Genomic DNA, 14,569 nt, shown 5'->3' with positions numbered 1-14,569 from the left:
AACTGATCATTGTCAAGTTATAGAAAACCATTGTCACATTATTACTAACGACCTTATACAGGCCAGCTGTAAATGTATCCCACAAAGTACATTCAAGCCTTATCTAAAGCCATACTGGAAACAGGATGGTTTAGATAATGCCCACTACCGTATGAGAGTTGCTTTCATTAGAGCATGGGTTAACAGTGGTAAGCCCAGAGGTGACGACTTCGGATGTATTATTATCATATAAAACTGAAAAGTCAAACTTTAGACGTCTGCATCGAAAATCTAAAAGATCTAAAAAGCATGGGATTTTGACTGAAATTGAACATGCAGCTGAACTTGATATCAATACCTTTACAAAATTGTCAGAAAACAAAGATCCACAACTGATGTTATAACCACACTTAACTATGATAATGAAAATGAATCAACACCTGCTGGTATATGTAGATTGTGGGGTAAATATTACCTCGACCTAGCTCAGCCACACACCTCACAGATGTTTGATGATGAATTTAAAGATGAAATATGTCAGAGGGTTGAATCTATTGAAGTATTAGATGACTATTTAATCGATGAAGGACTGGAAAGGGATTTTACAGATAACGAGGTACGCGAGATTGTCAAATCTCTCTGCAAAAACAAATCTCCAGGCCCAGATAACATTACAAATGAGCACATTATCCACGGGGTCAGGGTCTCATTACACACCTTTGTGACCTGTTTAACAAAATAATTAAATTTCGCTATGTGCCTTTTAACTATAGACTTGGTATGGTCATTCCAATCTATAAAGGTAAAAGGAAAAATCCGATCCCGAAACTATAGGGAATTACTCTAACGTCATGCCTTGGAAAACTTTTTTGAGAAGCTATTACTTAAACGAATAGAAACTAAATTACTTGAAAATAATCCTTACTTCCCCTGATATACTCCAGTTTGGATTTAGAAAGGAACATGGCGCAGTTATGAGCCGCTGCTGGCTCTTATTGAAAGTATCAGATATTACATTGAGAGAAACTCTACAGTATATGCTGCCTTTTAGATAACGAAAAAGCATTTGACAGAATATGGCTATTCGATGGTCTATTTTACAAGTTACATCAACTAGGTATCCAGGGAAACATCTGGAAACTACTGCACTACAGCTATACAAATAGTTATGCTTTTGTAAAATATAAGGGTGAAAACTCTGACAGGTATCCTATTAAGCAAGGTGTTGGCCAAGGCAGAGTCATGTCGTCCTGGTTCTTCCTAGTGTTTATCAATGATTTAATTTCTTCACTAAGACAGGCTAGTAATGGCCTAAGTGTGTATGGTGTGAATGTTCGACTATATTGCTTGCTGACTTACACAACACTTGTAAGTACTTCACCAAAGGGACTTCAAACTGCTCTCGATACTGTACATACATATGCCAATAAATGGCGCTTAACATACAATCCTGCAAAAGCACAGTAATCATTTTTAATAAACGTGGCGTAAAGTTAAAACTGTAAACTACACTCTTGGCAATGAAAACATCGCACCAGCAGATTCCACTACTTACGGTAGGTATACTTCTAACGTCTGCTTTTAACATGTAAAATCTAGAATCGAAAAGTGCTGTCAGAAAGCAAGACAGAGTGTTAATTCCCTTAAATGCTTGGGGCTAAATAACACTGACCTACATCCAGCTACCAGTGTTAAGATATGGCAAAGAATGATTCTGAAAACAAGTTTTTATGGCTGTGAACTATTGTTTGACATTAAAGGGCAGCAACTTTGGTTGCTAGAAAACACACAGCGGTACTTTGCCCAAGACTGTCCAGGGACTAGATAAAGAGATCTCCGTCTGAATCCACTATTGCAAACTTAGGATTGTGGACCATGATTGGCTACATTGATAAAAGTAAACTCCAGTTCTTTGGCTCTTTATGCAACGCTAGTTGTGACAATCTCATAAAACACATATTCTGTGCTTCCATGGCTAATACACCCTAAAAATCAACTATTTGTGGAGATCTTCAGTCTGTTTTGTGCAAATACAACCTTATAAACTACTTACATAATGTGCTTATATTCATACAGTGGTTCATTTCCCCAAACACCAGTGGAGGCCTAATTACAAACAGACACGCACAAGAATATGAAGAACACATCTGGCTAACAAAGTATCACTTAATGCAGGACTGTCTGCGTTACATGCGAGGTCATACATCACTGACATATCACATACTTTTGAACTTAGCATTTTTATACCCTGAACACAGAGTAGCCTTGCAATTATGTTTGAAACTTTCATCACGCGAAATAAAATCTCAAAAGAATGTTTGTTTTGTAACAAGCACGCTTATGACTATGACAACCATGTGATACTACACTGTGAAAAATTATTAGGTCTCCTAAATAACTTTTTCTCATCTCTGATTGATCTACTTGATGTTGAAACCTATGTAAATTTTGAAATGTTGGAAGACGATGAAATGCCGTCAACTCTCCAAGGTGCAGATACACAGTTCACCCACGATCCCTAGTGCAGGACACATACCATGCTGTCATTATAAACTTTGCAAACTATGTCTATCATTTGAAACAATATCTTGAGTTTGTATTTTAATGGAGGCACAAGTGACGCCATCCCTTTGTGAATGCTTCTCTACATATCAATTGTCAACTATGAATAACATTGTCTTGTTTGTAAATACTATTGTATTGTATGTTTGATTGACTGCATGTATCAATAATCTTCGGATTGATTTCTGGAGGAAATAAAGAATCTCTCTCTCTCTCTCTCTCTAATAGCAAAAACTCTGTAGAGTTTGTTAGCTAATACATGTTATAATGTAACCATAAAGCTTAAAATATGATGAAACTTAAGCCAAATATATAATAGCAAAAACCTCTTTTAGAGTTTTGATAGCTAATATACCTATATGATATAAACATAGTACTGCGCTTAAGATATGAATAAGCTTAAGTTACATATATAATAGCAAAAACTCTGTAGAGTTTGTTAGCTAATACATGTTATAATGTAACCATAAAGCTTAAAATATGATGAAACTTAAGCCAAATATATAATAGCAAAAACCTCTTTTAGAGTTTTGATAGCTTATATACCTATATGATATAACATAGTACTGCACTTAAGATATGAATAAGCTTAAGTTACATATATAATAGCAAAAACTCTGTAGAGTTTGTTAGCTAATACATGTTATAATATAACCATATTGCTTAGAATATGATGACACTTAAGCCAAATAGTAAAAAACTCTTTAGAGTTTGTTAGCTAATATACTTATATGATATAAACGTATTACTAAGCTTAAGATATGAATAAGTTTAAGCTACCTATATAATAGCAAAACTCCGTAGAGTTTGATAGCTAATATATTTTATAATATGAGTATAGTACTATGCTTAAGATATAAATAACTTAAGCTACATTATATAATAGCCAAAAACTCTGTAGAGTTTGTTAGCTAATGCATTATCATGTTACCATAGTACTACTCTTAAGATATGATTAACTTAAGGTAAATATATAATAACAAACTCTGTAGAGTTGTTAACTTATATATTGTATGATGTAATAATCATAGTACTGTGATGATAAAAGGAACTTAAGCAAATTATATATAGCATGTAGCTATTTAGTACTGTTATAAGACAAGTAGAAATCTGTAAGATTGACTTATCTTCTCGAACTGTCAATTGTTGTGCGAGGACCATGGGATCAATTGGTGGATACCTGAGGCGTCCTCGGTGGTGATATCTCTCAGATAATGGTTGGCAACCACCATATCGGATCTCCAGAAATAAACCCTCCATTATTCCAAAAAACATTTGTGTAAATCAATTGTAGAAGTTAACGTTCCAATATCATGAGTATTAAGCTCATGGAGGGTCGGATTGGGTCCATCCATCTTGTATGCACATAGTATGACAGTTCTGATCCAACGGAGATATAGTACGTGAGACTTCATTCTGCCTAAGTTGAAGATAGAGGAAATAATCTGTTGCATTTTCCCTTCCTGTTTGGTTCGGTGGAGATAAATTTACAGTGCTCTTGCTGGCCATCGTGATAGAATCATCGTATCATGGAGCCCAAGTATGTTATCCAGGCGTGTTCATAAACCTCACTTGTGAGGTGTTGGAGTACTATATTCAGATCCCCAAGTTGGAGCGTGAAATTTCCGTTTTAATTCTCCAATCAGAAGCTTAAGTAGGTTTACTAACCATCCAGTTGTGTTAGTAGCTTGATGATTAAATTCAACTGTAGTCTGAGACGCTGTGGGTTTAGATCAACTTGTATCCCGTCGTCTAGGTAATTAAGCTCGCGAGGTTCTTGGCGATGTAGGTGCACAACCAGGTGTGTCTGTCCTCGTTGAACTTTATGTAAATTTGCCTGACTGCCGTGCTCTCGTCCCTAACTTGACAGGGAGGCCTCTAACCTGAAGAAAGCAGCCCAATCATGAAGGTTCAGGTTAACTGGACTGTAAGGAGGCTTGCTCGTTCACTGATATATAGTTGTCACTTGTGACGTAAGTCTTGAACTGTGAATTAAGATGGAGCCTCTGCGTGGAGTCGATTGTCCATCAGCGGTCCAATCAGAACAAGGCATTTTGATTCTGTAGAATACCCGCTGTGATGTCACCGGTGTAGCAGGAAAAAACCTTGTATAAAATCTTGCCGTCGTTGATATTAGCATAATCGTCGGTCTTCACCGTAGCTTCCCGAAGTTACCCGAGTGACCACGTGTTTCGAGGGTTAATGGTAAACGCTGAAACCTTCGGTGCGAAATACCTCGCTCTGTAATATTAATGCTGGGTAGGTTATTTTCCTGGCTGTCGGTAAGTAACTTCAGTTTGAATCTAATTCCGACTTCCCTTATATAAAGGTACAATAACCTTGCAAGTTGTCAGCTTGTAGACTGTATACATGAATGTATCGTCATAATTGTAGAATTAAAGCTGAACTTGTTGTACATATTTCTTCTCAGAAAAGTTGACGATTATGAGTTATACTCGCTGTAACAAGGCTGCTGTTCAATTTCAATATTGAATTGTCTGCAGATATGCGTAATGGTCACGCATGTAGATAATCGTATCGTCGTCCGGGATTGCATATTCTAGCCATCTATACGGAACAGTTGATTTCTGTGAAGATCTATGAAACGTCGTTGACTAATTAATACAGCGACGTTCTGTGTTGTAAATAGCCTGTGCAATTGTCTTCGCGTAGGCTTATAGATGGCATCTGGCATACAGTTGATAGACAACTTATGCGATGTCTTGAACGGACTGACGAGTAGCTATATATGACGAGTGGCTAGTATATGGAGACCTTGGAGGAGACTTCCTCGGTGAACTCTGGAGACTTCGCGAAGCTCTCGAAGTATCCCTTCTGGGTGAAGTAGACTTGGAGCCACTTAGCCTTCGCGACCTTCGCGAAGGTATCGAGTCAAACCCCGATTAGTATATATATATATATATGAACGCTTGCTTCGCGAACGGCCTCTGTGTTTAACAGGATGCGGGGTCGGCGAAGCGCTACTCCTCCGCGATGTCCCTTGTAGCTGGTGAGGCTCTAGCTCCTTCGCGGAGGCGGCCTGGGACTTGCTGGTTCTGCATAAGTAGGGCCGAGTGGATCATCTTATCATCTTCAGAAGTCGTGTTACGAAGTCTGGTGATAAGTGTCTCATTGATCGTTCTAGATCTATTTAGGCCAAGAACATACGTCTCGTCATGGATTCAACTGAACCAATTTACGATTGTAGTTCTTATTCTTGATATTGATGATCAACTTGTCTATGGGTTGATTTTCTCGGAGACTTGTGAGGAGAACGTTGATAGCTTCGCGAAGCTCTTGTGTAGTCCCTCGATGTCCTTCTAGATGATGATGATCTGGATTCAGGTGTCCTTCCTTCGCGTCCGCTGCGTCGGTCCGGGGGAACGACGATATGACCTTCGCGAAGGCTTCCGTGATGTCTGATGGTCCGAGTCCACATCTAGGGATGAAACCGAAGAAGGTGATGATCTATCCCGCCTTCGCGAAGGCCTTCGCGAAGGCTGTACATCTAGGTCCTTCGTCAAGGTGGTCCGTGACTTCCTTCGCGAAGGTGACATCGTCCTGGTTGCTACGTTGACGGGGGGTGCCTCTGGGGTGCTGTCTACGTTGGAGCCTTCGCGAAGGCTCGGTCCCTGCTTCTGCAGTCTGTAGCGATCCTCCATCATGGTCATAATTTGCCGCATCAGGTCCTCAGGGATGGACTGCGACGAGGTCGTCGGTGCCTTATCTGCGGTGTTAATGGAGGGGTCCACAGGAATATCGTCCGACATCAGTGTAGAGGCATCAGGCTGCATGGTGATCTCTGCTGATGTCATTGTAGCTGTCACCGGTCGCTTCTTGTGGCGTATTATATGTCGGGATGATGATCGGCTGATCATCGTAGACGTCCAGGTCTGCGGCTGGAACAATCTCGGTTGAGAAAGTCCTAGTAGACTTCGTTGATTTCCCCTCAGATGTCAACGCTGCCCTCGGTGTGCGACGTCTGCGTTGAGTGTTGGTAGCGATGGGACCCTCAGGAAGATCATCGAATATCAGCGTTGGTACATCAGGCTGCATGCTGATCTGCGCTGACATCACTGTTGCCGACATCGGTCATTCTTTTGATGTACATCAGGTATGATGATCGGCTGATCATCATACAGGCCCAAATCCGGCTGTAGAGATGTAGTAGAAAACCTCTAGTCTACGGCTGCGACGATGGGATGTCTGGGGAAGCAGGACGCTTCTTGGAGATGGCGGACTACGTCCCACGCCTCTCCACCACTCTAGCGGAACACCACACGGGAGAATTGACCAACAACAGTAGACTGGCGAGGGGTTCAGGTGTATCAGTCATACTAGACTCTGCATCGCGCGACCTATCTGCTGCAGCGTCTCAAAGCGCAAAGTAAATATTAATAAAAGGTAGAATTGGATAAATTAGTACCGCAACTGCAATGTGAATAAAATGAACATGAAGCAGCAGTACAACTAAGGCATATTAAAAGCGGATCAGCAGCAGAATAAAACCGTAATCTGCAATGAGTACAAAATTTTCATCAACGTAATCCACTGAAACAAACCGCGTCCGTGAATAAACTGTAGAAAAGCGACTAAATATCAATATATAATCGTTGAAGGATACTAGCTAAACCTCTATAGATGTCTATCTGACGAGGGTAACTAACTAAATATAAATCAAAGGATATAGTGTCGGGAGACACAAGCTCTCTCGTCCAGCTCACTGGGAAGGAGAAAGAGTGAGGCACATGGGTGAAGGTGAAGCCCTCGTTTCCAGCGCTTGTGGAAAGGGGTAACTTCGTGGTGAGTACTAATTAGTGATTTTACATTGAAGGGCTTCAATTAGGGAGATACAAGTGTTTCCACTAAGTTCGCAAGAAGAAGAAGACAAACAAAAGAGCATGAGTCAGGATAAGGAAAAAGTCTTAATCTTGGCACATATGATAGTACACAGGAACTCAATCTCCTCCTTCTCAGTCGGGGTGCTGCTCTTTTCACCTCCCCACAGGTCTTCACCAATTAGCTGGAAACAGGAGTCGCTAGGTAGGATCACAAATAACAGACATCTTACTCAAACAGTGAACTTTTCAATCTGCTTCTAAATTCTGAGTGAGTGAAACAGTCAGAGCACCATGTCATTTCTTATTCTGGTAAAAGAACCAAATCTGACAGTTCCAAATGTAAACAAAAAGGGCTAGCAATACATTGTTGCTGATCTTTCTGAGTGCCAAGGCACCTAAACCGAACAAGTACCATCAAAAGAGTATTAGTGTTCTTTGTGGGTTTTTCAATTCAGATTTCCAAATCAAGGTTGCAAAGAAATGAAACCAAGCTGATCTTGAAAACTGAAATCTGATTGCCTCAAGAACCCACACAAGTAAAAACTGCCTTCCCAGGTTTCATGTTTTTGGTGTAACAGTACTCTCAGTAACTTTCAGAGCTATTAATAATTCCCATTGAGTCTGTATGTTCTTTTGAGCATGTTGAGTATTTAGTATTTCTCACTTACATGGCACGAAACATTGGATAATCTAAAAGCAGTGAGAAAATATTAAAAAGTATTTTTTCATTTCTATTAATAGCATTTCTGGGAACTTAATTTGCATCTGTTGAAGGTCAAGTTAATATTAGCACATAAACTGCAGATTATCATACTTTCAGAGCATGTTTAATTACAAATACTTGACCAAAAATCAAATTTACACAACAGATATAACATAAATCAGGTAATAAAAAATACAGTGCATATGTTAAATCAATGATGATCACAATACACAGCCCACACACTTCCCCCTCATTTTTAATCACGCCACAGGCTTTTTCTGCCACCTAATCTGTTTAAATACTGAGCCCACAACTTATGCCAATACACAGAAAATGTTGTCAACTCAGGGGATTAATCCTGATGATATGTGTTGCAATCATAGTTTATTAGCTGTATAACATGTTTCATGCCACTCTCAGCAATATTCCAGCTATCAATAGAACCCTAGGAAATGAAGCACTGCCTGAACTTGAACATAGCTGAATCAGGAGAACATGACAAAAAGAAAGGCTACAGCATATGTCGATGTACCTGAACAGCCCTGTGTACGTTGATGTGTGGCAGAAGAGGATGCTTGATGCGCGACAGAATCTTGGTGAAGAAACTCAGGATGATTTGCTTCATACCTGGCGGGTGCTGAAATAGGTGACAAAAACATAATGGGATGAGAGATAGCAAATATTCCAGTAAACACTGACATTCATTCATTCAGAGCACACAAGTGGTCAAATTCTGACTTACGTCAAACAGCCCTATTGGGTCCAATCCACAAAATGTTGGTTGCACTATGCCCTTCGTAAGCCAATGAAAATGTGTAGAGAAACGACAGGTCGTAACTTTATGAATGTTTTGTGGATTGGGACCCTGGGCCCCGTTCCTCAAAGTGATCGTAGCGCTACGACAGTCATAAGTCTATGTTAAAGTATGGGAGTTACGATCACCTTAGCGCTACGATCGCTTTGAGGAACGGGGCCCTGGTCTTACCGCCATGTCAGAATGTTGATATCTGCTTCTGTACTCACATCCGTTCTGCCGAGTGTATAAAGAGTCTCCATCAGCTTGTGCTGCAGGACATACTCCAGACAGGGACCCGTGGTTCCACTCTCCAGAGACATCACCTCCTCCTCTTGCAGGATCCTCATCATCTGGTCCAGATGACCCGGTATCTGGGTCTGCTCAACATGCCCTCGCTCACCTGCAAACATTCCACACTTAGTTCAACACTGACATCTCACCATCCAATCATGACCTTGGAAAATGTAGAGAAAACCTGATTCTGATGCAATGCAACAAAATGGCAGCTAAAAAATATTTTCAAATTCAGATTGGTTAAAGAATCATTTTGCATAAGTCGTGTTAAAATGTTGGAAATAACTCAAGGTGTGTCGCAGAAAGACAAAGTGTGAAATTTGAATAGATAATGCCTGTTCTCAGGACATATTTCTAGGCAGGGTATAACACAGATAATTATTCAAGGCAAAGATGCAGACTGTACTGACCTTTGTTGTCTATGAAGTAGTTGGTGATGGCCTTCCAGTGATGGATGAACTCCTCTTGCAGGGACAAGTTTGGTGCAAACTGCCAACAACAACATCAACTTCACTACATGTATTATCCATCACATCATGTTTAACTCTATCCAAGCACACCATATCAGAATGTATTAGAAATCTGTTACAAAATATACATGCAGCACATCTCTAAATCATAAAGTTTGTAAAGGATTTCAAACCACGTTCCATTTAACCTCAAACAAAGGTACTGAAGCCAGGGTTTTACACAGACTTTTAAAAAATGGGAGTCATTGTGACTCACAATATTTATTTTTGGGAGTCATTTTCAATATTTGGGAGTCATGAAAATTTTAATATTTCTTTGTTACTGAAGATCAATTCTAACCCAGATCTTCATTAGTTGCCACTAAGAGACTATCTGTTTAACCTTTTAATATCAATTACCACGCTTACCAGATGTGTCCATATTGAATGTGGTCACTAAATGCCCTGTGATAAAAACAACTAAATACAACAAGCAAGACAGAAGTTTGTATAAATTTCCAAACTGAATAAAGTTGAAACTGTAAAAAGCAATGGAAATAAGTTTGATACATCACCACTATTATAATCTTTGTATGATAGGCTTCGGACAACAATCATGACAATAGGACAGACAATGATATTGTCTATAAAGTGGGCAAACATTCTGTGTAGGAGCATGGTGGAAATGACTTTTAATGATGAATCTCATCCTTGTCAATTGTACAACTTATCTAGATGATAAACATCATGCATGATAGAAGAATAAGCAACCTGCATGGTGCTCTGTTTATTTCTTGTTTGGCTAAAATCAGTTTAGAAGTGCAAGAATTACACAGAAGGGACAAGGAGTAAATTATAGGAGGACATTATTCACAATATGTGTCAAAGCTTCACTCAACATCAAGCAGGTCATGGTGCTACCCTTAAGATATGATATATAATGCTTAACTAATCTATAAAAACTTGACTCGGTCCCAAAGGGCAGAGTGGATTCCTTTATACCTACTGGGAGTGTGTACAGTATGGTAACCACATATAATTGTAAACAGACTTAAAATTAATGTTAGTATACTGTCCAATAAATGCACAATGAGCCGATGGTCCCTATATGTCAGTAAACCATCATCTGTACCTATATCCCAGGAGCATGACCAGTGAACTACAGCTTGAATACAATGTACAGCACAATGACCCCTATATCACTAGAGAAGGACTTCCTCTTATTCCTGTGGGTAGATAAGGTGCATATGCTGTATACCTAATATAGATAAGTAGGACAGAGCTATTTGGATACTGCTAGCCAAATAATTATATTAACATTAGATCTGAAGTGCTTGTTAGAACTGTAAATCAAAACAGTTTGGTCATCATTGTCGATAATACTTTACTTGAAAATAATGGTAATGACAGACACATAACTAAATTTCCCGCGTTATGCTCATCTGTCAAAATTTCATTTGATCTCATCGAGTAATTTTGGCATTATATATTTTTTAGCTAAATTCAAAATTCATGGATTAATAAAAGTCAGTTTGGCATAACGCTTGTAATTCAACTTCAGTAGCGCAGTTTGTGTGATTGATTGAGGAATATCCATCCCTGTCCAGCAATATTCACGTAATTTCATTTTCATATTTGGGGGGAAAATTCTGAACAGCTGACGAACGCGTACCGAGTCCACTGCATGTTGTATTAAAGTCGTAAATTTGGTGAACATTTTCTTCTGCATTTGGATCTGTCGTGTCTGGAAACCCTCGGAAATTAAGACAATGCTTCTACACACTTGACATCCTAAGTGAACGGTAAAACCAAAACATTGAAACTGGGTGTAGAAGATCACTTCCTGTTTTTACCGGAACCACGTGTGAAATGATATTGCCCACAAGACTTATTACACGTATAAAACTGCTCAGCTGCATGGTGATTCTGTCGGTCTTCCTTACAACAAAATGTTGTGCCTTGCGACTGGTTACATAATATTCTATTTTGCTTGCGGTACCTTACACGAACAACGGTTGTCCACATCACCAAATCACTCAGTACGTGAGCATGCTGTTCATGTATGTCGTCAGAAGGCAAACGCAGACAGAGTGCAGTTGAAGGACTTTGTCAGCTAGCTTGTTTTCGTTTGTTGACAGTTATGACATTAACGGCCCAGATGAGTATTCAAGTATGAAGATCACCGTCAGTATGGGGTTTTAGAGAAAATGATCACAGGCAGTTTCACTGTCATTAGTTTCATGTTTGACAAACAGAAACATATGACATATAGTGAATGTTTTAAAGTGCATGTGCACACTTGTGTAGCCACGCAGAAAAGGAAATATATATGTCTCTTTGTTTATTTATTTGTTTGTTTAACGCGGTGCATGATGGCGTCGTGTAAATAATCGAGCCTGGACCAAACAGTCCAGTGATTGGTGTTGTGGACAACGAACCACAAGGTTAAGTTGATCTACTTTATTATGATTCTTATATATAATGATGATATATGAATTAAACATTGTTAGTTATAAAATACTACCACATGCAAAAAAAATCTGAAAGCTAACATACCAGAAGACAAGCACAAACCATAATAAATAAGTGAGTGAGTTTAGTTTTACGCCGCTTTTAGCAATAGGATTCCAGCAATATCACGATGGGGGACACCAGAAATGGGCTTCACACATTGTACCCATGTGGGGAATTGAACCCCAGCCTTCGGCGTGACGAGCAAAGGCTATCACCACCTAGGCTACCCCACCGCCCCCATAATTACTACATGCGAGTATATATATGAGGGGCGGTGGGGTAGCCTAGCGGTTAAAGCGTTGGTTCGTCACGCCGAAGACCCGGGTTCGAATCCCCACATGGGTACAATGTGTGAAGCCCATTTCTGGTGTCCCCCGCCGTGATGTTGCTGCAATTTTGCTAAAAGCGGCGTAAAACCAAAACTAAGTCAGTCAGTCAGTATATATATGCTGCTGGTATTAATGGCATAAACTTCCCACAAACCACCGAACTGTACACATTTGATATTTGTGTCAGTCTAACGGTAGATTAGATAGCCATTGTATTAAATTGGACTGAGCCCTTAACTCGAGGTTTCAAATATATAAATGATTTGAGAGATATCTACGTAAGGGTCAGTCTAACTGAAATTTCAGAACACAGTAGCTGTATCTGTTAAGTGTACCATGACACAGAAGGAGTCACAGAAGGTTCTTTTCGAGTTAGAACATTTACACGGAGATGGAAATGCTTTTATTTTCACTGTAACCCCTATGTACAGTGTTGAATAACATTTCTTTTCCATGGTGTAAAGAGGCACAAATTTGAGTGTGGATCAGGCAATCCCGTGATTGACATCATGAGCATCAATCTACGCATACGATGACATGCATCAACCAAGTCAGCGAGCCTGGCCACCCGATCCCATTAATCGCCTCCTACGACAAGCATGAAGACTAATTCTAACCCGGATGTACGCGGGTAGGAGGACACTGAATAGTCCGGGTGGTCAAACTGGGTGACTCCGTTGACTCATTATCAGTGACTGGTTCATAGTCCTGGCTCCACCATTTGCAGGACGCCGTCAAATATAATGTGTTCCAGCTGTATGAGGGGGCTACGTCATCGGGAACACAAGTAGTTGATATCATTCACGTTTTACGCGTAAAACTCCGGGTTAGAATTGGTCTTCAGCAACTCATGCTTGTCGCAAGAAGCCGCCAACTTGGTTAACACATGTCATCGTATCCCAATTGCGTAGATCGATGTCCATTCCGTTGATCACTGGATTGTCTGGTCCAGACTGGATTACCGGCATTTACAGCTTGAATATTGCTGAGTGCGGACTTAATCAACTAACAAACAATGACTTTGTTTGTGCATTGAAATTAGATTTCAAGAGCAATGTGTGTGGATTGAAATTATTTTTCTAAAAGCACTGACGGAGAATCAGAGACATCATGCTTAACAATACTGAGTTGATCCAGTCCTCCAGACACTTGATACTTTCACTGCTAATCATATCAAACACCGACATAACACACACCATCTACATTCACACATACATTCAACGTAAGCCAGCACACCCACTCTGGAGATATGAAAGCCATAAACCTAATGGTGGGCACACATGAAAGAAGATATTGTTTATCCACGGGTGGAGAACGTGAACATTGTAGTCATGTTGTTGTTGTCAATGTTGTGTCAATATTGACCGAGTGCACGGCGAGCTACAAGACACAGGTATGTATATGCCTTAGAGTATCACTATTTACCCAACACTACTCAACGTATATCATATTAGAAAATAGGTGTCCTGTGTCATGTTATTGTGTCTATCTATGGTATGCAAACACACATAAACTTCAAGTGGTTTTAATCTTATATACACCATTTCAGTAGTGTTATGTCTGCTGATAAACAGCTTGGTCTCTTAAACAGTGTAACAGTCAGAAACACTAAATTTCACTACCCGTGAAGAACAGGGTTAGAAACCCATACTTGTATTCCTGTGATATTATTATATCCTGTGGGGAATCAAACCTATTTCATCAACGTGTCGAGCCACGTTTCAACCATCAGGCTACCCTACCTCTTCCTGAAAGTTCTAAACAGACATGGGCAGTTACTGTGAAAAGTGCGTTTCTGTGTTTGTAAACCCATACTAGTATTAAAATATACTATATTGTAATAACTTGTTAAACGGCAAACGGGGTCGGGTGGTCAGGCTCGCTGACATGGTTGACACATGTCATCGTATCCCAATTGTGTAGACCGATGCTCGTGATGTTGATCACTGGAATATCTGGCCCAGACTCGTTTTTTTTACCGACCGCCGCCGTAAAACTGGAACATTTTTGAGTGTTGCATTAAACAACAAATACAGAAACGCACTTTTCACAGTAACTGCCCATGTCTGTTTAGAACTTTCAGGAAGTGGTATGGTAACTTG

General features: G+C 39.8%; 1 protein-coding gene across 1 annotated transcript in view; it reads right to left on the bottom strand.

Moving 5' to 3' along the window:
• LOC124278976 (FHF complex subunit HOOK interacting protein 2A-like) overlaps positions 1–11,472 on the bottom strand; it is a 113,539-nt gene extending 102,067 nt beyond the window's left edge. The window contains exons 1-6 of the mRNA XM_046714769.1: positions 11,297–11,472; positions 9,586–9,664; positions 9,109–9,281; positions 8,618–8,722; positions 8,355–8,386; positions 7,460–7,526 (exon numbers count right to left, since the gene is read on the bottom strand). Of these exons, the coding sequence (XP_046570725.1) occupies positions 7,460–7,526; positions 8,355–8,386; positions 8,618–8,722; positions 9,109–9,281; positions 9,586–9,664; positions 11,297–11,353 (513 nt within the window). The 5' untranslated portion in view covers positions 11,354–11,472. The remainder of the gene's footprint in view (positions 1–7,459; positions 7,527–8,354; positions 8,387–8,617; positions 8,723–9,108; positions 9,282–9,585; positions 9,665–11,296) is intronic.
• Between the last annotated feature and the right edge of the window lie 3,097 nt (positions 11,473–14,569).

This window comes from Haliotis rubra, unplaced genomic scaffold (genome assembly GCF_003918875.1).
Source record: "Haliotis rubra isolate DU_JTF1 unplaced genomic scaffold, ASM391887v1 Scf1065, whole genome shotgun sequence".
Taxonomy (NCBI): Eukaryota; Metazoa; Mollusca; class Gastropoda; order Lepetellida; family Haliotidae; genus Haliotis; species Haliotis rubra.
The sequence above is the reverse complement of the archived record's forward strand: the minus strand, read 5'-3'. Positions and strand labels throughout refer to the sequence as shown.